This window comes from Curcuma longa, chromosome 6 (assembly GCF_044706935.1).
Source record: "Curcuma longa cultivar G26 ecotype Majalengka, Jawa Barat chromosome 6, ITB_CL_G26_1.1, whole genome shotgun sequence".
NCBI lineage: Eukaryota > Viridiplantae > Streptophyta > Magnoliopsida > Zingiberales > Zingiberaceae > Curcuma > Curcuma longa.
In genome coordinates, this window is record NC_133866.1 from 4,397,446 (window position 1) to 4,420,823 (window position 23,378).

Consider the following 23,378-nt stretch of genomic DNA (forward strand, 5'->3'; position numbering starts at 1 on the left):
TCGTCCTACTTCTATTCTCCTCCGCTTGCTCCACTGCTCTGCTCCGCAGCATCCCTCTCGCTATACTATACTCGTCTTTAATCTCTCACTTCCCCTATCGCTATACTCGTCTTTAATCTCTTCTTTCTACTCCGCTCCGCAAGTTGGATTCCTCACGGCTAGCTATTCCTTTTCCCCCCTTTACCCTCGAATACTGCTATACTATTCCTTTACCTTCGGTGCGTTCGGTCTAGTACTAGTCAATCTGTCTAGTCGGAAATAGCAACTCCACTTCCGCTACGCACTCGTACTCCGGGTCAAGTTTCGGTTTGGTCGTACTCTCAGTTGAATCTCTCGAGATTGATCATGAGGTATATCTCCCGATTCTTGCTAGCTCCTCTCTTCCCGGTCGATCTCGTTTGGTTGAATGGCTTCGCCACCTTGCGAGATGCTTTCGTGCCGAGTGAAACGACGGGGTTCCGAGAAGGCGGGAGCCGAGTCCTCCGATGCATTGCTGAGTCGATCGAAGGAGTAGCAGAAGTGGAGGGAAAGGAAATAGCACCGCGCCGCTACGTAGCTATTTCCGACTAACCGATGAGAATACAGGGTAAAGGAGATAGCACCGCCATTCGGCGGAGTAAGCTATCCCGTTAACAGATGAGAATACGACGTTCGGTCTGGTCGTCTACGTCTAACTCCCTCGAATGGCCGAACGCGTAGCAATTGAAGCGTAGCTATTGTAGGCTATCCGATCGCTTAAGCCGAATGTCGCAATCTGCTACTCCGCCCCATCGGATAGGGGGGCAGGGATATAAGGAAGGGCCCCATCGGATAGTCGAATAGTTGAATGGAAAGAGTAAATGGCTACATGCCATTGTAGACCTATGTGGTACCATGAACGACTTGTGACTATGTTTTGAATATGAACTACTCATGCTCAATAAAAGTATCATCTACACTCCATCACCAAACACTATTCTCCTTCACACTAAGTAATAACATGTAAAAAACTACACAATAATAAATTTGAAGCAAATGACATTTTGAACCTTAACAACCAATATGACACAGTTTTAAGAGGAAAGAGCCGAGCATACCCTTGTTTATCTTGCCGTCGGTCCAGTGATCTCAGTCATTCTAGACACTCCTATCTCAGGAACACTGTTCAAGCTCACGTCACTTACTTCTGAGTATAGATTCTCACTACGTGTAACTGTGTTCACCGTGTTATAATGAGAATTCTCTAGTTCTAAGCTCTCTTTTAGCTGCATCAGAACTTCTGTCATGGTTGGCCGTTGTTGGGACCTTTGTGCCGTGCATTTTAGCGCAATATCAGCACACTTCCAGGCACAGTTTATGTCATACTCCCCTTCTAACTTGGGATCTACAACATCCTCGATGTTTCCTCTGGCAAGCCTTTGGAGCACCCATTGAGCTAGGAGTACATTTTCTGTACCTGGAACTATTGGAGGTAGCCCAGTGATTAGTTCCAAAAGAACCACTCCATAGCTATAGACATCACTTTTCTCACTAAGCTGGAAGGTATTGTAATACCTGACAAGCGATATGGCAGATTTCCAATCATAAATTTTGTACAAAAATAAACACACTATGAAAGCTTAATTACACTTATGTTGAAGTTGATTGTTTCATTGTTAGTCATTATACAAAGAGAATCACTAGTTCAGAAGATTAGTTGTGGACATGGCTAGATATGATCAGGGATTTTCACAATGTGCATATGTTTGCTGTTATTGGACAAAATGGATCTGTAGTCTAAAACATGCAAAATATATGATTTAAACTTCAAGTGATAATCCAAATACCACTTGGTACTGCCCTATAAATCATAAAACGCATGATTCCTCTTAATTTAATTTGATGTATTTTCTATTAATGTATTTCTTCTAATGCCACTTTGCTACCACTACTAATGTTTTCAGTGGTTGCATTTCATTCATGGATAGAAAAACATATATATTATGAACCAAGCCTTCTTTCCATCATTTAAAAAATACTGAAGTAAATAATTCAAGCACACAGAGAGATGGATGGCTATATTAAAACATGAATCTAAAAATGAAAAGTTCCATGATGATGAATTTTCTTTTTTTTTTTTATTCCTTGGTTACTATCTTTCTACCAGGTAGAGATGCTTGCTTGAAACAACTAAATAAATGAAAAACAGTGACATACTCAGGATCAAGGTATCCAGGAGTTCCCACCACTGCAGTGGATATATGACTATTTGCCTCACTTAGAAAAGCTTTCGAAAGCCCAAAATCTGCTATCTTAGCTTCCAGAGTTTCACTCAAAAGGATATTTCCTGACTTCACATCTCTATGAACTAATGGCGGTTTGCATCCTTTTTGCAAATACTCTAGCCCTGCAATGTGATTTAATAGATGAACCAAGATGGTCTCAGATGAATGGCCTGGGAATCATGCATGGGGATATTGATACTTGACAGTTCACATTATTCCAAACCTTGTGCAGAATCAATTGCGATGTGAAGACGTTGTCTCCAACTTAAAGCTCTACCATTATTTGCCCTGCCTGCATCATGTCAAATTAACAATTCATCCGCTAAACAATAAGTTAAATGAAATAAAGATTACTTTGTATAAGTAATAGCACTATTACTCTGTTGGTCATTAGTGCCTTGCAAAACATTGTAAGATAAATAAACGCATTTTTAGACATCATCATTCTACTCTCAGTTGCATTGAACTTTCAAAAAACTATAATTCAATTTTATAATTAAAAATTTACTTGTGCACAGCAGCAATCAAATAAGAACACACATGTTAGATTCAGCTAACCATGTGTTTGACAGGAGAATATATCTTTAAATAGTTAGATTGTAAGCTGAATCTAATTATTGTCACCTGATTGTCATGCAAGCTATAAAGCAAGTGATATTATGAAAGGAACCAGCTATTAGATAATGATATTAAATGTAGTTCCAAACCTCGTAGATGATCTTGTAGTGTTCCTTGAGACATAAACTCATAGACAAGAGCCAAATGATTTACTTCCTTGCAGTAGCCAACCAAAGAAACTAAATTCCGATGATGAACCCTAGTCAAGTGTTGGGCCTGAAAAAATATAATATGTGATGTTTACGAACTAGAAACATCAAGACCCGAATTAAATCAAAGAAACAGAAGTGAATGGGCAGTTAATATTATGTAGCGTCAGCTAGTCATGGACATGACATAATTGTTCAAGAATACTGTTACAACAATTTTGAAAGAATAATAAAATTTCATCAGCTCCTGAAAATGTTTTGTAAAATATTCAAGTTTATTCATTCATTTCCCCTTGCCAAATCCTTGGATTCACATTCAAAAACCATATCCAAACAAATAAATTCACATCCACATATGTATGAGATTTATTTACCTCAGCAAGAAACTCTTTAGTTCCTTGTGATGATGACTGTGATAGCATTTTGACTGCAACTTGAGTACTGTCTTCCAAACGTCCATGGAAAACAGACCCAAATCCTCCTTTGCCTAGGATCTTTTGAAAGTTATTAGTGATGTTCTGTAATTCCCTGTATGTGAATTGGCGATTTTCAAGCTGCAATGAATTATCTGTTTGCTTTAGGAACCCATTCTGTGGATCCACTGAGCTGCCACTTCTCAAACCTTTAAAGTTTTAAATAAAGATTAAGATTGTTAAATGCATGTCAGAAAATGGATGACGGTCTACTATTACATAACAACTGCAAGAGTTTGTCACAGAAATCTCACCTTGTGTTTTCCTCACCCTCCAAACTATGGCTATCACCGCAAGAAGTATTAACACTGGAACTATACAAAGAATCACGATCACCGGTGTTGATATTTTCTTCTTTTTTGGTGCAGGCATCACATTGCACGATGTACCATTGTTACAAAGATGTGGATTCCCATCCAGTCTGCATGAGATTATAACTTGCTTAATGGTTAAAGATAAGTATGAAGTAATGAAGAATTCTTCAACCAAAAAAGGAAAGAAGCAGCTGAGTTCAAGAACAAATTGAACAAACTTTAATGCCAAATTATTGTCCTAAGTTTAAACAGCTAAACTTCTAATATTTCTTGACTCCATACCTAGATCTCTTTAATGGTCAAGCGATCCCTTTCATATTATGAATCATTAAAGAAAAATGGAAGGACCTAAACTTAAATGTAACACAAACCTTAAGGTAAGTAATCCATTTTGTGACATTTCAAGGAGGCTCAAAGGAACTGATCCATTTAATTGGTTGCCTGTCAAATCACTGCAAGCAAATCAAGAAATGTTAAACCATTATTTACCTTTTCAATAAAGTGAAAAAGGATTAAGAACTATGCTTACAGTAGTTTGAGAGAACTTATGTTTGCTAGATCATCAGGTATTGATCCTGTTAAATTGTTGTATGATAAATCCCTGAAAAAATGATTAAAGAACAATTGTTAGCTGATAATTCCTTCCATGACATTCCTTTGTACAAGGCTCTAAAATGTTGCATGGTTTCATAAAAAATGCTTGCATGGTCTGGCATTGACCCCAACAATCCAAGACCGCTAATGATTGTTTGCCATATTCAATGAATACTGAAAGGAAAAAAAGAAACAAATAGCAAGCGATGAGTAGCCTTACAAGTATCGAAGTGCACTAAGACTGGCAACAGAGTTGGTTATTTCCCCAGTCAGCCCACTTGCTGACAGATTCCTGCAGAACAATAGTGACTAATAAGAATATTACAAAATTTCCAAACGGTTGGTCCCGGTATTTCATTATCAATAGTTTGAGTTAGATGAACTTGTAGGACTCACAAAGCAGTGACTCTTGGAGGATTTGACAAGCGATAAGTACAATTTAGTCCATCCCATACAAAAGCACTAGGGGAACATGGATCTCCCATCCAATTCCTCTGGATCCGATACCGCTCCTTGATCAATGTCATGGCATCAACTGTAAAAAAGAGAAAAAAATAATCAACAATGTAAGCTAATGACATTGCTCAGAAGAAACATACAAAACAAACACTAGTGGCATGTGACCAGACTAAGTATCTTAGCAGTAGCACACCCCAAAGCAAATATTAAGCAAATAATCAGCACTAAAATTCCCAACAATACCATATCAGTAGAGTCCATTGAATAAAGATCAATCTGCTTAATATCATATGTACCTTCTAATCCCAACACCTGTTTCAATCTATTGTTTTCGAGCTAATGGTTTTTCTCTTTATGCTGATTTGTTTTGGTCCTTTTCCAGTACCAATTATCATAATTAAGTTTTTTTCTGGCAGACATATCAAATTTAGGAAAATTTGGGGCTTGTCGTGGGCATCTAAAGCTACATTCTTCACGCTAATGTGCACTGTTGTGAAGGTGGGAACTTATTTTTCCGTGCCCATAACATTCCATCGAGAAATTGATGGGTAAGATATTCCTCCCTGTTACACTGCGACAAAGAGAAAGGGGAAAGGCGAGAAGGAACGAAAGTGGATACATACCGTCTCCAGCATCCGAGGGCACGGAGGTGTTGCTCATGGTCGTGTAGAGCTCGAAGGCATTGAGGATCGGCGGGAGAGTGGAGTTGCTGGAAGCCTCGAGGGAGAGGTTATAAGAGGGGAACGAAACGAGGGGCACTTCGCCGTAGATGGCGTCCGCGACGAGGTAAGGGGGGGTCACTGTATTCGCCGGAATCCCATTCACGTAGATGTTCATCTGCCGCGATTGATTGGTACCGGAGAGGTCAACAATCTCGGATATGTGGAGGATGGGGAAGAACTGGTTGACGTCGCCGGGCAAGGGATCCCATGTGATGACGAGGATGGAGGAGTTGATGGGGGTGACGGCGCTCTGCATGACGACGGAGGGAACGGCGAAGAAGTCCTGGGGGAAGTTTTGGACGGTGGAGTTGGTGGAGACGTTGCTCCAGTTCGACGGCGAGGAGTTCCATGGCGACCACACCCGATCGATCGGATCGGCCGGATACCTAGACGAGGAAGCGCGAAGGATATTTTATCAGTTTAGTCCAAAAATAATAAAGAAATTACTTAAAAGAGATTTTAAAATTTTAAAACGCCTTTTATTATCATTTATGTCAAAATAAAATTTAAAATAAAATTTAAAAAAATAGAAACCAACATTTATTCTATTTTTTATTCTAAAAATATGATGGTCCGTAAAGTAGATATTATAATATAGAATATCATTATTTTAATTTATTTAAAATTATTATTATAAAAATTATTGTCAAGTATTATGATCATAATTGCTATAATAATTTTGAATTGATTTTAATTAAGTTGAAGATAAATTTAAGCAATTTTATTAAAATTGATATAAAAATAATTTAATAAATATTTTATCAATTCATTTTAAGATATATTTAGATGGGTTGATAGATTAGACTCATCGATTGATCCTGGGATCCATATGGGTTGGCTTGTGGTGAGCTTGGATTGACCTACGGATTAAGAAAGTTTATTTATTTATTTTAAATTTTAAAATAAAAATAGAAAACTCAATGGATTAGTGGACTTAATCCTAAATTATAATTCAAGTTTAAAATTTTTAAATTGATCAATTTAAATTGTAATCCAAATTTAATATTTTTTTTATTTTTGATAGGTCCGTGGATTGGTCCGCCTAACCCGCAACCCGTTTGGAGATTTCTAAATCTGTCAAATTGATGGATCGGCCCACCCTGCCTCGTCATATGATGAATTTTTAATGAGGTGGCTCGCTCCGTTATGGGTTGATCCGTTTGATAGCTCTATTTATAATGATATTAAAATAAAAAATTCAAAATGAAAAATAGATTAAAGTATTTTTATATTTAATTAAAATTTTGATTAAAAGTTAGCTGAGTGTCAAAAATATATTATATATTTTTTGAAAATGATTCTCTGTATGAAAATCTAGCAGGAAATTGTAACAGGACAGACACAGACGACTGGCCCCCACTTGCATGCAAATGGGCCCCATTTCTGTATCTGTCCTGTCTACAATTTTCTGTTGGATTTTCATGCAGAGAATCTTTACTCTTAGTTATGTTATATAATAGAGGGAGAAAATCAAATTAGCTAATATTTTTTATAATATTGAATCAAAACATTAACTAATGGTATTAATTTTAATTATTAAAGATTTCTATTTTCAAGAATTATATAAAAGAAGAGAGAAGAAAAGAACCTGACAAAATCAGACTCCTCTCCCATGTTCCACCGGTTGAACATCACCAAACTCCGCCACGCGTTCGCCGCCGGGTAGAGACCGTCCCTCAGCGGTCGCACGTCGATCCCGGAGATGAACGGCGTCCCCGCCCCGGTGTTCACCAGGCACACCGACAAGTACCTAAAAGGAAGAGATCACATTTGATGATTGTTCATTCAATAGTTCCTTAATTTTAGCTGCTACAGTGTACCTGGCGGTGGCCACCGCGATGGTCTCCGCCCTATAGGATGACTCCGCCGTGATCACGTTCACCCTGTCCCAGTAGTTGACGCCAAGGTGGAGGTCGAAGGACTGCGGCTGGCCATTGAGCCCGTCGTAGTTGCCGTAGAAGAACCACGCCCGGAGGAGGTACTTGGAACCCCGCGCCACCGCCGGGGATCGGATGATGTAGCAGTTGCGGGTGCCGTTGGGAAAGGCACGGAGGGTGAGGTACCGCCGAGCCCTGACCTCGCCCACGTAGGCGACGGAGATGTTGCGGTTGACGCCTGTGTCGATGAAGCCGGCGTCGGAGACGTAGGAGATGTTGGAGATGGGGTCGACGTAGGACGAACCGGACTCGATGCCGCAGTCGATGGAGAGGAAGCCGAGGGCGTCGGTGGACTGAGAGCGAACTCCGGCGGAGGCCATGGCCAAGGCGAGGAGGATCGGCCACCAAAATCTGGAATCCATCTTCTTCTTCGCCATGGCAAAGCAGAGCTTCTTCAAATCAATGCGTATTTTATACACCTTTTAGTATCTTACAAATTTTCATTTTACTCCCCATTGTTCCTCTTGTTACAAATGAGTCCCCAACTTCTAAATTCATTAAGTTTGATGTTGAATTTAATAAGAGTTAATTTCTAAATTATATTTATTAATAAAACACTTTTCAAACTTATAAAAAATAAAAAAATTAAAATGAATAAATAACAAATAAACTTGTTAACCAATTAAAAAAAAAATGTAAAAAATTTAAATAATCAAGTAAATAATTAAATCAAACTTGAGCTCAGGCTAAGAACAAAAAATCAAGTGAAATTTTAATTAATTTTAGACTCAATTGTCTTATTAAATAAGTTTGGATAAAATAAAGTTTGGTTCAGCTTAACTAATTTTAATCTTACAAATGGTGAAGTTAAATTTTACTTTAAAAAATAATCGAAAATATTGAGAGGGCTTTGAAAAATAAAAAAATAAAGGGGCAAAAATCAAATTTTTTATCTACACTCACACAAGCATCATAATTGATAGATACGCGGTTGACTTCGATATCAATTGTGCGCTTTGCTCCAGATGTGAAAATTTACAGGGGCCTAATTGAAAGTTTTCCATTGATCTCATTTCCTACTGCGAACAAGGTACAACATTTGCCACGCACCAGCGCACGCCAGGCCGGGGCGTGCCGGCCAGTGGCTGGCTTTATAGCTGTGCACGCTGTCCTGACGTAGACTGCAAATCTCCTCGAGGACCAGGTCTGGAGTCATGCGAGATCGCTTTTGGATCCCGGCGTACGTACGCTTACATGCAGATTTGCACGGAGTTGACTTTGTACTTGATCACGCCCACCCATTGACTAATGAAACCTCTACGGCAAGTTGACTTTGTACTTGATGACCCCCACCCATTGACTAATGAAACCTCTACGGCAAGTCGTCGCCGTATAAGTTATATAAGCGGAGCTGTCGTCACTTCCGGAGCCTCTGAATTGATCAAACTGTCCAAATTTCTTCATCGAGAATCATTTAAAACTCCAAGTTGTTTTTTTTCCAATAAGATACGATCGATCACAGATTGGCATCACGTCTTCTTGTATATTATAAGAGATTATTTCAACAATTAGAATATGTCAAGACGAGGTATCTTGGTAGTGATCGGGTGAAGAAGGCACGCGTACAAACGTTGAAGAGCGAGTTTGACGTCCTCCGGATGAAGGAGACCGAGACAATTGATGACTTTGCTGGGAAACTCAGTGCCATGAGCAGCAAATTCTCTGCCCTTGGTGCCACGCTTGAAGATTCCTCGTTGGTAAAGAAGTTACTCGATTCTGTCCCTGATAAATTCTTCCCTATTGTTGCCGGTATTGAGCAGTTTCACGACCTTGAGACTATGCCGTTTGAGGAGACTATAGGGCGACTGAAGGCGTACGAGGAACGAACACTACGATTACGCGGCAACACCAACGACACTGAAGGTGAGCTCCTACTTACTCATGACGAATGGCAAATGCGACAGAAGGGGAGCAACGTGGACACTTCATCAGGAGGCAAGGGGCGTGGATCCAACAATCCCAGTCGTGGCAATTGGCGTGGGCGTGGGCGTGGACGTGGCCGTGGTACGCAGCGCCAAGACAGTGCAGGAGGCACTAGCGGCAACAACAGTGGCGCTCGTGACAGGAGACATATAAAATGTTTCAATTGTGAGAAAATGGGCCATTATGCGTCTGAATGCTACAACAAGCGTCGTGATGAAGCTCACCTCACTTGTGCCACCGATGAAGAGCCAGCACTGATGATGACCGTGTCCCACGAGGAGTCTCACACAAGGCATGAGCGGCAGGATACCATTCTACTCAGCGAAGAAAGGTTCCTACCGGATATGTATCGCAATGTTAAGAAAGGAGAAGATAAAGACGTCTGGTACCTTGACAACGGTGCCAGCAACCACATGACCGCCCATCGCGAGAAGTTTCAAGAACTAGATGAAACCATCACCGGGAGGGTGAGATTTGGCGATGGATCAACCATTGAGATAATGGGCAAGGGGACGGTTGTGTTCGAATGCAAGAACGGCGATCAAAAGGCTCTCTATGAGGTATACTACATTCCGAAACTTTGTAGTAATATCATAAGTCTTGGTCAATTGACAGAAACTGGGAACGAGGTACACATGGAAGGAGATACCATGAAGGTGATTGATAGGAGCAGGAAGCTCTTAATGCTGGTAAAGCGAACACAAAATCGCTTGTACAAGATAACCTTGAAGACATTCAAGCAAGTCTGTCTCATAGCAAGCCTAGAAGACCCAACCTGGTTATGGCATGCAAGGCTCGGACATGTCAATTTCCAGGACTTGAAGCTTTTGGGGGAGAAGAAATTGGCAGTTGGTGTGCCACTATTGCCCCAGCCAAACAAGTTTTGCGAGGTGTGTGTGATGGTCAAGCATGCAAGGTCACCATTCCCGTACCAAGCAAACTTTAGAGCAGAGAAGCCGTTGGAACTTCTCCATGCTGATATTTGCGGGCCAATCTCACCATGTACACTCGCCGGTAACAAGTATTTTCTTTTAATTGTTGATGATTTCACAAGGTGGATGTGGGTGTTTGTATTAGCAGCAAAGAATGACGCATTCGAAGCTTTCAAGAAGTTCAAAGTCTTGACGGAGAACAAGACTGGGTACAAGATCAGAACACTCCGAACAGACCGGGGCGGCGAGTTTCTATCCACGGAGTTCACTCGGTTTTGTGAAAATGAAGGAATTGAGCGGCACCTCACGGCTCCCTACACACCCCAACAGAATGGTGTTGTGGAGCGCCGTAATCGCACCGTTATGGCCATGGCAAGATCTCTCCTCAAGGGTACACATATGCCGGCAAGGTTCTGGGGAGAGGCGGTTAGGCATGCTGTCTATCTACTAAACCGTCTCCCAACTAAGGCGCTAGGAGAGCGTACCCCATTTGAAGCTTGGATGGGGAGGAAGCCACATCTCGCCCACTTGAGAGTGTTTGGTTGTGTTGCATACGTGAAAAACACAATCCCTCACCTTAAGAAATTTGACGACAGAAGTTCACCCATGGTATACTTGGGTGTCGAGGAAGGCTGCAGAGCTCATCGTCTATTTGATCCAAGACGTGGCAAGCTGCAAATAAGTATAGATGTCATATTTCAAGAAAATTGTGAATGGACATGGAATGCAGGTGCTAACAATGAAGAAAACTTGCCGGAGTTTATTATGTTGGATGCATTTTATTCCGACGAGGCGATTGTTGCAGCAGATGCTGAGGCAAGGACGGAATTGAAGACACCCGCTGCTGCTGGCAGCCGGACGAATCCCTCGTCTTCTGCTCAGTCAGACGATGGCTCACCTGTGAGATCTCAAGAAAAGACTATGAAGAGGAAATTTGAGCAGAAAGATCACAAGGATTTGATCCCAATCATACGATCTTCTTCTTCTCCTTGCACAATTAGATTCCAAGCTGGCACAATCATTTCCAGTCAACATAAGAGGAAACTGAGATGCCTTGAGGTGTGCCCTGTGAACGATCACCTCTTCATCACCAGTGCATTGGATGGAATTGTAAATTTATGGCAGTTGCAAGGAAAAGGATCCAGTGCCTCATTACTAAGCACTGTGGATTGTTTATCACCAAAGCAACGGAGATGGCCTGAAGATATGGCATGGCATCCCAATGCAGATAGTATCTTTGCTGCCTATACTGCTGATGGTGCTGACTCACATATCTCAATTTTAAATTTGAATGCATCACGAGAAAGAAAAGTTACCTTCTTGGATCAAAAACCTCATCGCAAAGGCATCATAAATAGCATAACATTTATGCCATGGGCTGATACGTGTTTCCTAACTGGTGGGAGTGACCATGCTGTTGTACTTTGGCAAGAAGTAGATAGTTCATGGAAACACAAGACAGTGCATGCACACATGCATTCTTCTGCTGTCACGGGAGTAGCTGGATTATACCAGAAGAAGACTATACTATCTGTTGGTGCTGACAAAAGGATCATTGCTTTTGATCTGTCAACAGGAAGGTTTGAGTTCAGAAATCAAATAGAAAGTAAATGTATGAGTGTGCTTCCAAACCCATCAGACTTAAATTTGTACATGGTGCAGTCAGGGGAACCTGGGAAACAACTTAGTTTATTTGATATGCGATTGAGGCAGACAGAACTTCATGCATTTGGGTGGAAGCAGGAAACCAGTGAATCCCAATATGCTCTGATCAACCAAGCATGGTCTCCTGATGGTCTCTATCTATCCTCTGGTTCCGCAGATCCTGTAATACACATCTTCGATATCAGATAGTCATGTCAGAATTAGGGGGAGTAATGTAGGCAAAATAATTCGGACATGGCATGACCACGTTTTTTTTTCCTCCTTCCGCAAGTTTCGCATTCATGATTTATTTTCTTTTTTTTCGTTTTGCATTAGTGATAATAATCGTGCCTATTTCTATGGGTTAGTGGTATGAGTCACCCCTTATTTTATGGTTTAACGTTATCACTTGAGTTGTATTTAAAGTGTTCGAAGGTTATGTAAAAGCATCCGTCGTAGTAAAGTTTCTCTTGCATTTTTCCTTCTCCTGCTTACTGTGCGTTTATTCCTCTCACGTATTGTGCATTTTCCTGTGCGGTGTTTGAGTGCTGCGTGTATTTCTTTTGAGAACAGAAGTGAGGCAACTTCTTCTTTCTTTGTTTTATTTTGTTCGCTGCATCCTGCTGCTACTCACGGATTCTGAGCCAACAGGCATAACAGAGCAGGCCGCAGGGCATCGTTTATATAGAATCTAGAACAATTTTCATTTCACTCCCCATAGTTTCTATTGATACAAATGAGCCCGCTTCAAATTTATCACTGCTATTTCATTCTTCAACATAAAAGTGAAATCCGCCACTCAACGGCCCACATAGTCCACCTCATGACACTGTTATTTCTATCATTAACACAAATGGTGGAGCTAAAATTTACTTTTAAAAAGATTGGAAGTATCAAGTGGACTTTGAAAAATTAAAAATAGAAGGGGCAAATTTATAATTTGAATGATCTAAGATATCAAATATGCTAAACCAATGTACTGATGAGGATCGCCTACACTGAACATCATTGCCAAGGATTGAGGGACTTTATCTTAACACAAGGAGCCAGAAAAATTAAATTAGGAATTTTTTTTTCTGTAACAAAGAGATGACATTGTGAAAATACAAGACGCTTTCAAATGGAAGAACATACATTAGTTTTTGCCATACTAAAAGTATCATCTACACTTCACCAAATATTATTTTCCTTCACACAAGTAATAACATTATAAAAGCTACACAAGAGTGAATTTGAAGCAAATGACATTTTGAACCTTAACAACCGTTATGACACGGTTTTAAGAGGGAAGAGTTGAGCAAACCCCTTGTTTATCTTGCCGTTGGTCCGGAAATCTCAGTCAAGTCTATCTCAAGAGCTCTGTTCAGGCTTGCATTGCTTACCTCTGAATATAAATTTTCACTGCGTGCGACTGTGTTCACAGTGTTATCATGAGAGCTCTCTAGTTCTAAGCTCTCTTTTAGCTGCATCACAACTTCTGATATGGTTGGCCGTTGTTGGGATGTATGTGATGTGCATTTCAGCGCAACATTAGCGCACTTCCAAATACTATTTATGTCATACACCCCTTCCAACTTGGGATCTACAACATCCTCAATGTATCCTTTGGCAAGCCTTTGGAGCACCCATTGGGTTAGGTGTACAATTTCTGTACCTTGAACTATTGGAGGTAGCCCAGTGATCAGCTCCAAAAGAACCACTCCATAGCTGTACACGTCACTTTTCTTGCTGAGCTGGAAGGTATTGTAATACCTGACAAGTAATACAGCGGATTTTAAATCATAAATTTTGCACAAAAATAAACAGAGTATGAAAGCTTAATGACACTTTAGTTGAAGTTGATTGCCTCATTGTTAGTCATTATAGAGAGAGAGAATCACTAGTCCAGAAGATTAGTTGTGGAGATATGGTTGGATATGGCCTGAGATTTTCACAATGTGCATATGCTTGCTGTTATTGAACAAAATGGATCTATAGTCTAAAACATGCAAGATATATGATTTAAACTTTGAGTGATTATCCAAATACCACTTGCTACAGTCCAATAAATCGCAAAAATCATGATTCCTCTTAATTTAACTCGATGTATTTTCTATCAATCTATTTCTTCAAATTTATTTGCTTACTTATTGCTACAGCTACTAATGTTTTCAGTGGTTGCATTTCATTCCAGGATAGAAAAAACATATATATTATGAACCAAGCCTCCTTTCCTTCATTTAAAAAAAAAACCAAAGTAAATAGTCGAAGCACACAAAGACATGGATAGTTATATTAAAACATGGATCTCAAAACGTGAAGTTTCATGATGATGAATTTTTTTTTTTTTTTTTTTGGATTCCTTGGTTACTATCTTTCTACTAGGTAGAGATGCTTGCTTGAAACAACTAAATAAATGAAAAACAATGACATACTCAGGATCAAGGTATCCAGGAGTTCCCACCACTACAGTGGATACATGACTGTTCACCTCATTTGGAAAAGCTTTCGAAAGCCCAAAATCTGCTATCTTAGCTTCCAGAGCTTCACTCAAAAGGATATTTCCTGACTTCACATCTCTATGAACTAATGGTGGTTTGCATCCATTTTGCAAATACTCTAGCCCTGCAATGCAATTTAATAAATGAACCAAGATGGACTCAGATGAATGGTCTAGAAATCAGGCAAGGAAATATTGATACTTGACAATTCACATTGTTCCAAACCTTGTGCAGCATCAATTGCAATATGAAGACGTTGTCTCCAGCTTAAAGCTGTAGCATTGTTTGCCCTACCTGCATGATGTCAAATTAACAAGTCACCACGATTTTGTTAGTAGCGCCTAGCAAAACATTGTAAGATAAATAAAAGCATTTTTAGACATCATCATTCTCCCTTTGGTGCTCTCAGTTGCATTCAACTTGCATAAAACTATAATTCAATTTATAATTAAAAATTTACTTGTACACAGCAGCAAGCAAATAAGAATGCACATGTTAAATTTAGTTATCCATGTGTTTGACAGGAGGATGTATCTTTAAATAATTAGATTGTAAGCTTAATCTAAGTCTTGTCACCTGATTGTCATGCATGCTATAATTAAATGTTGTTCCAAACCTTGTAGATGATCTTGTAGTGTTCCTTGAGACATAAACTCATAGACAAGCGCCAAATGATTTACTTCATTGCAGTAGCCAACCAAAGAAACTAAATTCCGATGATGAACCCTAGTCAAGTGTTGGGCCTGAAAAAACATAACCAGTGATGTTCATGAACTAGAAACATCAAGATCCAATCTAAATTAAAGGATAGAAGTGAATAGGGCAGTTATATTCTGTAGGATCTGACTAGTCATGGACATTACATAATTGTTTAAGAATACTATTACAATATGTCTGAAAGAACAATAAAATTTCGTCAGCTCCCGATTTTTTTTTTTTGTAAATATACAAGTTTATATTCATTCCCCCTCCCTGTCTTTGGTTATGCAAAACCTCCCAATGGATTCACATTCAACAACCATCTCCAACCAATTAAAATTAGTCATCCACATATGTATAAGATTTATTTACCTCAGCAAGAAACTCTTTAGTTCCTTGTAATGATGATTGTGATAGCATTTTGACCGCAACTTGAGTACCGTCTTCCAATTGTCCATGGAAAACAGACCCAAATCCTCCTTTGCCTAGGATCTTTTGAAAGTTATTAGTGATGTTCTGTAATTCCATGTATGTAAATTGGTGATTTTCAAGCTGTATGTAATACCCGTAATTTCCCTTCTATAATTCTGGAAATATGATGAAGGATTGTTTAAAAAGGGGTTTAGAGTATTTCTAAATGGCCCTTGATGACAAAATGACTCTTAGCTTTAAGGGACCATAAGCAGGATAATTGTCCTAATGGCCCTATGGTTTAAATGTCTTATTAAGGGTTATCCCTTATAAGGGATAGCTTAAAATAAAAATAATGATTAACCATGCTCGAATAAGGTTGCATGATGGGTTAAAGACTTGGCAATGAAGAGAATGAGAAAAAAAAAAAAAAATATATATGTGGAGGTGCCAGGGATTGATCCTTGGACCTCCAACACGAAGCAAGCCAAGATTAACCAGATGGGATAGCATGATTTAATGAGAAAAGGATAGAGAACCATTTGAACTAAATGCTAGGGGATAGGAAAGAACAGGGAAGAGTAGTGGAGGGAGTAGTTACAAGGTAGTTATTCCCCACTACACCCCACTACTCCCATTCCCTCTCTACTCATGCCTTATAAAACCTCCCCTTTGCTTGTTTTTCTCTTTTTTGACCGAAGCTCTCTCTCAAGCTCCTCACCGAAAACTCCTTCTTCTCCCTCTCCACCGAAATTCTTCTCCCTTCCTCTCCTCTCTTCTCCACCGAATTCTCATCTTCTTCTTCCTTTGGTGGCCGAAAGCTTCAAGGGAGAAGGACTCCTTCACCAAGCCAAGGAAGAGGAGCAAAGTTCTTTGGTGGCCGAGAGTTCCAAGAGGAGAAAAGGATCTCTCTTTTCCCTTGAGTGGCCGAGAGTTGCAAGAGGAGAAAAGCTCTTCTCCTTCTCTTCACCGAGCAAAGAAGGAAGAGCAAGAGGGAAGGGTCCTTCTAGGGGTCTAGGGGGATCACAAGGGAGGCTAAAGGCTCTACAAGACCATCTCTTCTTCTTTTCCTTTCGGGTAAAAAGGCCCTAAAGCACTGTAAGTTTCCCCTCCCCTGCAACATGATTGTTGATGTGGTTTCATGGTTTCTTCTTCTTCATGCTATGCCTTGTTGTTGTTCAAATCATGATGGAACTTCCTTCTTGATGTTTTCGGCTAAGGCATGATGGTTTCTTTCTTGTGCCTAATCCATGAATCTACATGCTCTAAATTCATTTGGCTAACATGACCTAGGATTTCTTAGGTTTATAAGTAAGGCCAACCAAAAAGGAGAACCTAATGCTAGGTTCGGCCATGAGAAGAAATAAAAGAAATTGGGTAATGCTCAAAACCTAATCATGACCATACATGTGATGATAACTTCTAAAGGTTACATGGTTAAATTTCAATGCATGATTGTTTGTCTAGAGGGCTCAACTATGGTACAACCTAGGGTTCCGAAACTATGTTGTTGAACAAGCTATGTTTCAAATGATACATGAATAGGTTGTAGAAGGAAGTGGTATTGTGGTTATAACTTAGAGTTTCATGATACTTAAGGCTTGGCTATAGATTGATCTAATAGTTTAAAGTGAAATTTGAACACCCCATGCTTATAAATGATAAATGAAGATGAGATACCCTCCATGTGGTTAAACCAACCTAGGGACACCCTTGTTAGGTTCGGCCACATGAGAATAATTAGGGAAGGGTTGGATTTCTTAAAACCATGTATGTAATAAGTATGTATCAAATCATTCATGAGTATGTTTAAACCAAGAATTTGTTGTTACCATGTGCAAGTGACATTGTTAAGCAACATATATAGTTCCAAGAATTTATAATGGGGACTAAGAATGGGTTAGCATGTGTTAAGGTGCAAGTTTTCAACAATATGTCTGTGTTTTCTCTCAGCAGAGCCATTTTGTTCTGGAGTATGAGGGCAAGAAACTCGATGAACAATTCCACAAGAAACAAGATGACGATGGAGAGATTGATATTCGCCTCCCCAATCAGAATGAACTGAAAGTATTTTACGATTAAAATATCTTTCAATTTATTTTTGAAAATTACAGAATATATCTGATAAATCAGATTTTCTTCTCATAGGAAAGAGCCAAGTATATTTACTAAAATGATCAATAAAGGTAACATAATAAAGATAACCGTGGTTAGATACAATAGGTGCACAGGCCCAAACATCTGAATGAATTAATTCAAGTGGAAAATTAGAAACATGATCAGATGAAGAGAAAGATAGTTTATGACTTTTAGATTCCATACAGGCCCTACATGAATGAGATGGAGGGGAGGTGGAGGAAGTAGGTAACATGTCCATTGATGATCGATTGAACAATGCGAAGAGAAGGATGACCAAGTCGGGCATGCCAATCTGATTTATTTGTACGCTCACCAATGAAAGCCTTGATTGAAGAATTTTGAAGATAATAAAGGCCATGTTTGACTCCCCAGAGAATAAGATAGAGTATTTGTCCCGCTAGATTTTATAAAATAATGATTACGATGAAATTCAAAAATGACATCGTTATCAAAATAAAATTGATGTACAGACAATAAATTTTTTGTAATGGATGGGACATGAAAGATGTTGCGCATGCGAAAAGGACGATTAGATAAATGAATATATGTGTTTCCAAGGTTAGTAATTTGCAAACCTGAGTCATCACCTATTTGCACCGTGTCCGAACCATAATATGATGTTACTTCTGTGAAGATATTGTAATCTGATGTGACATGATGAGTTGCTCCGGTGTCAATATATCATTCAGTAGAAGAAAACTCTGGTGGTTTATCAAGAGTAGGCACGGACGAGCGCACTTTAGGATGCATAGGTGGAATAGTTGATTGTCTTAAACCTTTAGGACCATCGATAAAATTTGTGTCATATCGTCTAGGACATTGGGTACCAATATGCTCAACTCTGAGATAAATTTGACATCTACTTCGAGTATTCGTCATTGAATGAAGAAAAAGAGAGAAAAGGAAAAACGATGATAAAGAAATAGGAGAAAAATATACGTACTTGCGGCGGTGATGGAAGCAAAATTACTATAAAATAATGAAAAAAATAGAGAGATCATGGCTCTGATACCATGTTAAAGAAAGAAAACCGAACTAAAGAAAAGAAAAAGTGGAAAGAAATAAAATTTCCTCATTGATATTTATCCATAAGGGATACAATTTATAGGAATATTAAAGGCTTGGTAAATTGACAGATTAATAAATAAACTATCAATTGATATATTATAACAGAAAAATTCTAATCTTAATAATAAATTTTTATCGACTAATTTTCTTTTAAAATTGATCCTCTTTTAGGTAGGAGATGTTGGTGATGGGGTCGACGTAGGACGAACCGGACTCGATGCCGCAGTCGATGCAGAGGAAACTGGAGAGAGGTCAGTGGACTAGAGCGAGCTCCGGAGGAGGCCATTGCCAAGGCGAGGAGGAACGACCACCAAAATCTGGAATCCATCGTCTTCTTCTTCTCTTTCGGGTATGCGATCGCTATTTGCTGAACTACTACAAATCAATGCATGTTTTCTATACACCATTTAGTGTCTTGTAAATTTCATTTCACTCCCCATCGTTTCTCTTTTTACAAATGAATCCCCTACTTCTAAATTTTATGCATATTTTATTTAGGACGGCCACCCTTTGACTTAGCAAACCGCTAGTCAGTGGTCGTAAATTATATAAGTGGAGCTCTCCTCCTCGTCACCTCCGGAACCTTCTTTCTTTGAATTGATCAATATCTGCCCAAAATTTCTTCATCGAGTCATTTATAACTTCAAGTTGATTTTTTAGCCTAGATATGACCGATCATATATTGGCATCACATTTTGATAATTAATACAAAACTCCGATAGAATAAAAAAATATTAAATTTATTATACGCAATCTTATTATATATTACAAGAAGTTATGCCGATAACTCAAACTCGTGACGTTCAAATCATACAACATTGTGAAATTGATTTCTTTATCCAAGAAGATATGATCGATCACATATTCACATCACGTTGTGACATCACAAAATTCTTCTTATCCGGGGTTGAATAGAACAACATTGAATCCTATTACACACAATCTTATTATACATTATAAGAAATTATTTTGATGATTTAAATTTGTGACATCTAAATAATAATTTTCTTATTGTATCAAAAATCCTTTTCAAATAATAATTTAAACAATTCCTTATTTTATTTTTTAGAGGTAGTAATCCTTATCTGGTATCTAATTTATTTTAGAAAAAAAAAGAAAAATAATTTCATGTTACAAAGAAATCAACTCTAGATTTTAAATTTAACAATCTTGAGGAATCATACAATCTATGAGTATAATCAAGGATTGAGGTAATTGACAAAGCCGACGACAGTTCTATACTTTGAAGGGCAATAATCTGGTTTGCATCAATAGCTCCACGTTAACATCGTCTGACTGCTAGCGATGAAGTTACTATTCTTAACATTGGAAAGTGAATGGAGGAAAGAGGTAGATGAAGAAGGAGACACCAATATAAATGAAGTTTTAGTCTCATATTGAGAGTTCAAGTCAATATGGTTGGTTTATAATGTTCCACGTACATTGGTGGTGTGAGTATAACAGAGAAGCTCCCTCTCACATGTGAGCGCACAAGGGGTGCAAATCTAGGGTCTGGGTTGCACTAAACCAAGTTGATTCGTATGCGAGCACGACTTATGCGTGTCAAATGTCGGATTAGTCGAGTAAAATTTGTCCAAGAGAATGAATCAACATTTTTGCCACGTGAACTATTCTTTTGCAAATTGTTTATGTGTTTAACAGATGAATTAATTACTAATTAATTGAGAATCCATAACCACCAAATGAAACGACCGACCATTGATGGCCGGCGATCGACATTTCGAGCGCGACGAGTAATGTTGATTAATTGACCATTGATGATCAGTGATTGATGTTTCGAGCTCGGTGAGTAATGTTGATTAATTAAGCATTGAATGTTGTTGAATGTTTGAGCTACTATATAAAGAGGCTACGACCTAAGACAATAGATCTATACGATACACGACAAAAATCAGAAGCAAGATAGAACCCGTGATAGTGTTCGGGTACTTCTCAGTCCGCCACGAATAATCTGTGCTAGGTTCCATCATGGCTCCTGTCGTTATATTTTGAGAATGGAGGGACGAATCTATTTTTAAGAAATTTACATTGAACGTAGGCCTCAGCTTCTCTATTTTCGATTGACTCAACCTCCGCACTTGATTGACTTGACCTCAACGACTAGGCACTCGATTGACTTGGATTCGGCACTTGGCACACTCGGTCGACTCGATAGCTTGACACTCGACCTTGGTGACTCAACACTCGACGAATCGACATTCGACCGACTCTGACTCAACACTCGACCAAGTCAACTCGTCCAAGTCAGCTAGCTAGGTCCTTCATGATAGCTCGACCACATGAGGCAGCTCGATTTTCCAAACAGCATAATCATCCCAAGTAGCTTGTCCTTCCCCGCTTAGCAGTTTGAGATTATTCACTCAAGCTATCTCGACAAATAAGTTTGAATTACATCTTTAACTGCCTTGTCGACTCGTTGTACACTGTGTATGACACTATGAGAATGGCTAAGGAGCTATGAAAATCCTCTGACAAGAAGTACAAGACGGAGGATGCGAGAGCCAAGAAGGTCATCGTGGCTTGATTCCTAGACAACAAGATGGTACTCCAAGATGGTGATCAACCAAATCCAGGAGTTTCAATGATTTTATACGAGATTCACTTAGAAGATATGATGCTGGGTAAAACTTTCTAGGTGGTAGCTATTATTGAGAAGTTGCTTCCCTAGAAGGATTTCAAGAACCACCTAAAGCACAAGCAGAAGGAGATGAATGCGACTGACCGTGTGGGGCAGCTGGGGTGGCGGATTCCACCTTTTGCAGAACAGAAGAAGGAGATAAATGTGGAATAACTCGTTGTTAGACTTCACATTGAGGAAAACAACAATAGTTTCGAGAGAAAACTGTTCTCTCAGGCTAATGTGAAAACCAACATGTTCGAGCATGGCCAAAAATCTCAAATCTTCCAAGATGGGACCCAGAGGAGGCATAAGCAAAAAGAAGTTCTGTGGAAAGTGCTTCAACTATGACCGATGACCGAGTCGATCACAAGTATTTGGAGTGCAAAAAGTCGAAGACAAAGTAAGAGGCCAACCTGGACAAGGGATCAAAAATGGATGACCTCTGCGCTGTGGTCTCTAAGCTAAATTTGGTGGGTTCAAACCCGTGGCAATAGTGGATCGATACCAGTGCCATCAGACATGTGTGTTGCAACAAGAAACTACTCTACAACTTCGAAGAAGTCGATGGGGACAAGGTGTTCATGTTGAACTTAACAACCTCCAAATCGCTTTTGAGCACGTATGACTTCCACATTGTTTTTGAATCAGACATGATTGTATAGTTCAAGAATGAGATATTTGTAAATACCCTCCTGCGTCGTGACCAACTGTAGTTTCTCAATTTACCTCCTCACAAATGGTCGTGGGGCTGATCGTGTGGGGTCGCTAAGGTGGCGGATTCCACCTTTTGTAGAAAAGAAAAGAATGAGATATTTGTAGGAAAGAGTTATATAATTGATGAGCTATTTAAGCTTAGTGTAATGATCATTAGATTCACAGTTAATAAGAATGAAAGTTCTTCCACTTATATGCTCGAATCTTCATATTTTTGGCATGGTAAACTAAGATATGTTAACTACAACGGGTTGCGTAGATTAATTAATATGCAAAGTATACTCACATTCCACCTTGACTCAAAACACAAGTGTGAGATTTATGTTAAAGCGAAAATGACAAGGTCATCCTATCAATATGTTGAAAAAAGCAATAAGCCACTGAACCTAATTCACACCAACGTGTGCGACCTAAAGGGTACACTGACACGTGATGGTAATAAGTACTTCATTACTTTTATTGATGATAATACAAAATTTTATTTGGTATATCTTTTCAAAAGTAAAGATGAAGTTATAGAGAAATTTGTTCTATATAAAAATGGGACTGAAAACTAACTTAATAAAAAAATTAAGGTGGTATGAAGTAACATAAGTGCTGAATATATATCACCATTCGCTAAGTTATGTGCTAAACATGAGATCAAATTAAACATGAAACAATAACTCCCTAAACTCCTTGGCAAAATGGTGTTGTTAACCAGAAGAATCGTACTCTAAAAGAGATGACAAATATTTTTCTATTGAACTCTAGACTACTAGAGCACTTGTGGATGGAAGCTGTGTTAATAGCCAATTACCTTTTGAATAAGGTGCCCTAAAAGAAATAGATAAGAGCCCTTATGAATTGTGAAAAGGAAGACAATCATCTTACAAATACTTGCGAGTGTGAAAGTGTCTTACCAAAGTTTTGTTGCCTGATTCAAAAAGAATCAAGATAGAATCAAAAACTATTGATTGCATATTTATTGGATATGCGTATAACAGTGCATATAGGTTTCTTATGTATGAATCTCAAATATCAGAGATACACAAGAACTCAATTATTGAATCAAAAAATATCTCGTTCTTTGAACATGCATTTCTGTATAAGACTCGAGAGGATGCTTGCTTCTCAAAACGGGCATATGAAACACAAGAGAAAGAAGAATATATGAACAGTTGAGTGTTGGGTTGCAAGGGTGCAAACATAGTCTCACATCTAAAGTACATAAAAAAG

At 38.9% G+C, this 23,378-nt stretch overlaps 3 protein-coding genes across 3 annotated transcripts; 1 reads left to right on the plus strand and 2 right to left on the minus strand.

The window, feature by feature from the left end:
- Positions 1–943: 943 nt before the first annotated feature.
- Positions 944–7,874, minus strand: LOC141830387 (putative LRR receptor-like serine/threonine-protein kinase At1g05700). Its single transcript, XM_074717821.1, has 13 exons — positions 7,393–7,874; positions 7,161–7,322; positions 5,474–5,958; positions 4,788–4,926; positions 4,612–4,683; positions 4,327–4,398; positions 4,169–4,249; positions 3,738–3,904; positions 3,385–3,632; positions 2,951–3,077; positions 2,467–2,535; positions 2,176–2,365; positions 944–1,533 (listed from the first exon to the last, which is right to left on the minus strand). The coding sequence occupies exons 1-13, from the start codon at positions 7,869–7,871 to the stop codon at positions 1,083–1,085; spliced, it is 2,742 nt and encodes a 913-aa protein (XP_074573922.1). The 5' UTR covers positions 7,872–7,874; the 3' UTR covers positions 944–1,082.
- Positions 7,875–11,270: 3,396 nt separating this feature from the next.
- On the plus strand, positions 11,271–12,218 carry LOC141830391 (uncharacterized). Its single transcript, XM_074717824.1, has one exon. It carries the CDS (start codon positions 11,286–11,288, stop codon positions 12,216–12,218), a length of 933 nt encoding a protein of 310 aa, XP_074573925.1. The 5' UTR covers positions 11,271–11,285.
- Positions 12,219–13,158: 940 nt separating this feature from the next.
- On the minus strand, positions 13,159–15,730 carry LOC141830389 (receptor-like protein kinase At3g21340). Its single transcript, XM_074717823.1, has 5 exons — positions 15,560–15,730; positions 15,105–15,231; positions 14,714–14,782; positions 14,423–14,612; positions 13,159–13,760 (listed from the first exon to the last, which is right to left on the minus strand). The coding sequence occupies exons 1-5, from the start codon at positions 15,713–15,715 to the stop codon at positions 13,319–13,321; spliced, it is 984 nt and encodes a 327-aa protein (XP_074573924.1). The 5' UTR covers positions 15,716–15,730; the 3' UTR covers positions 13,159–13,318.
- Between the last annotated feature and the right edge of the window lie 7,648 nt (positions 15,731–23,378).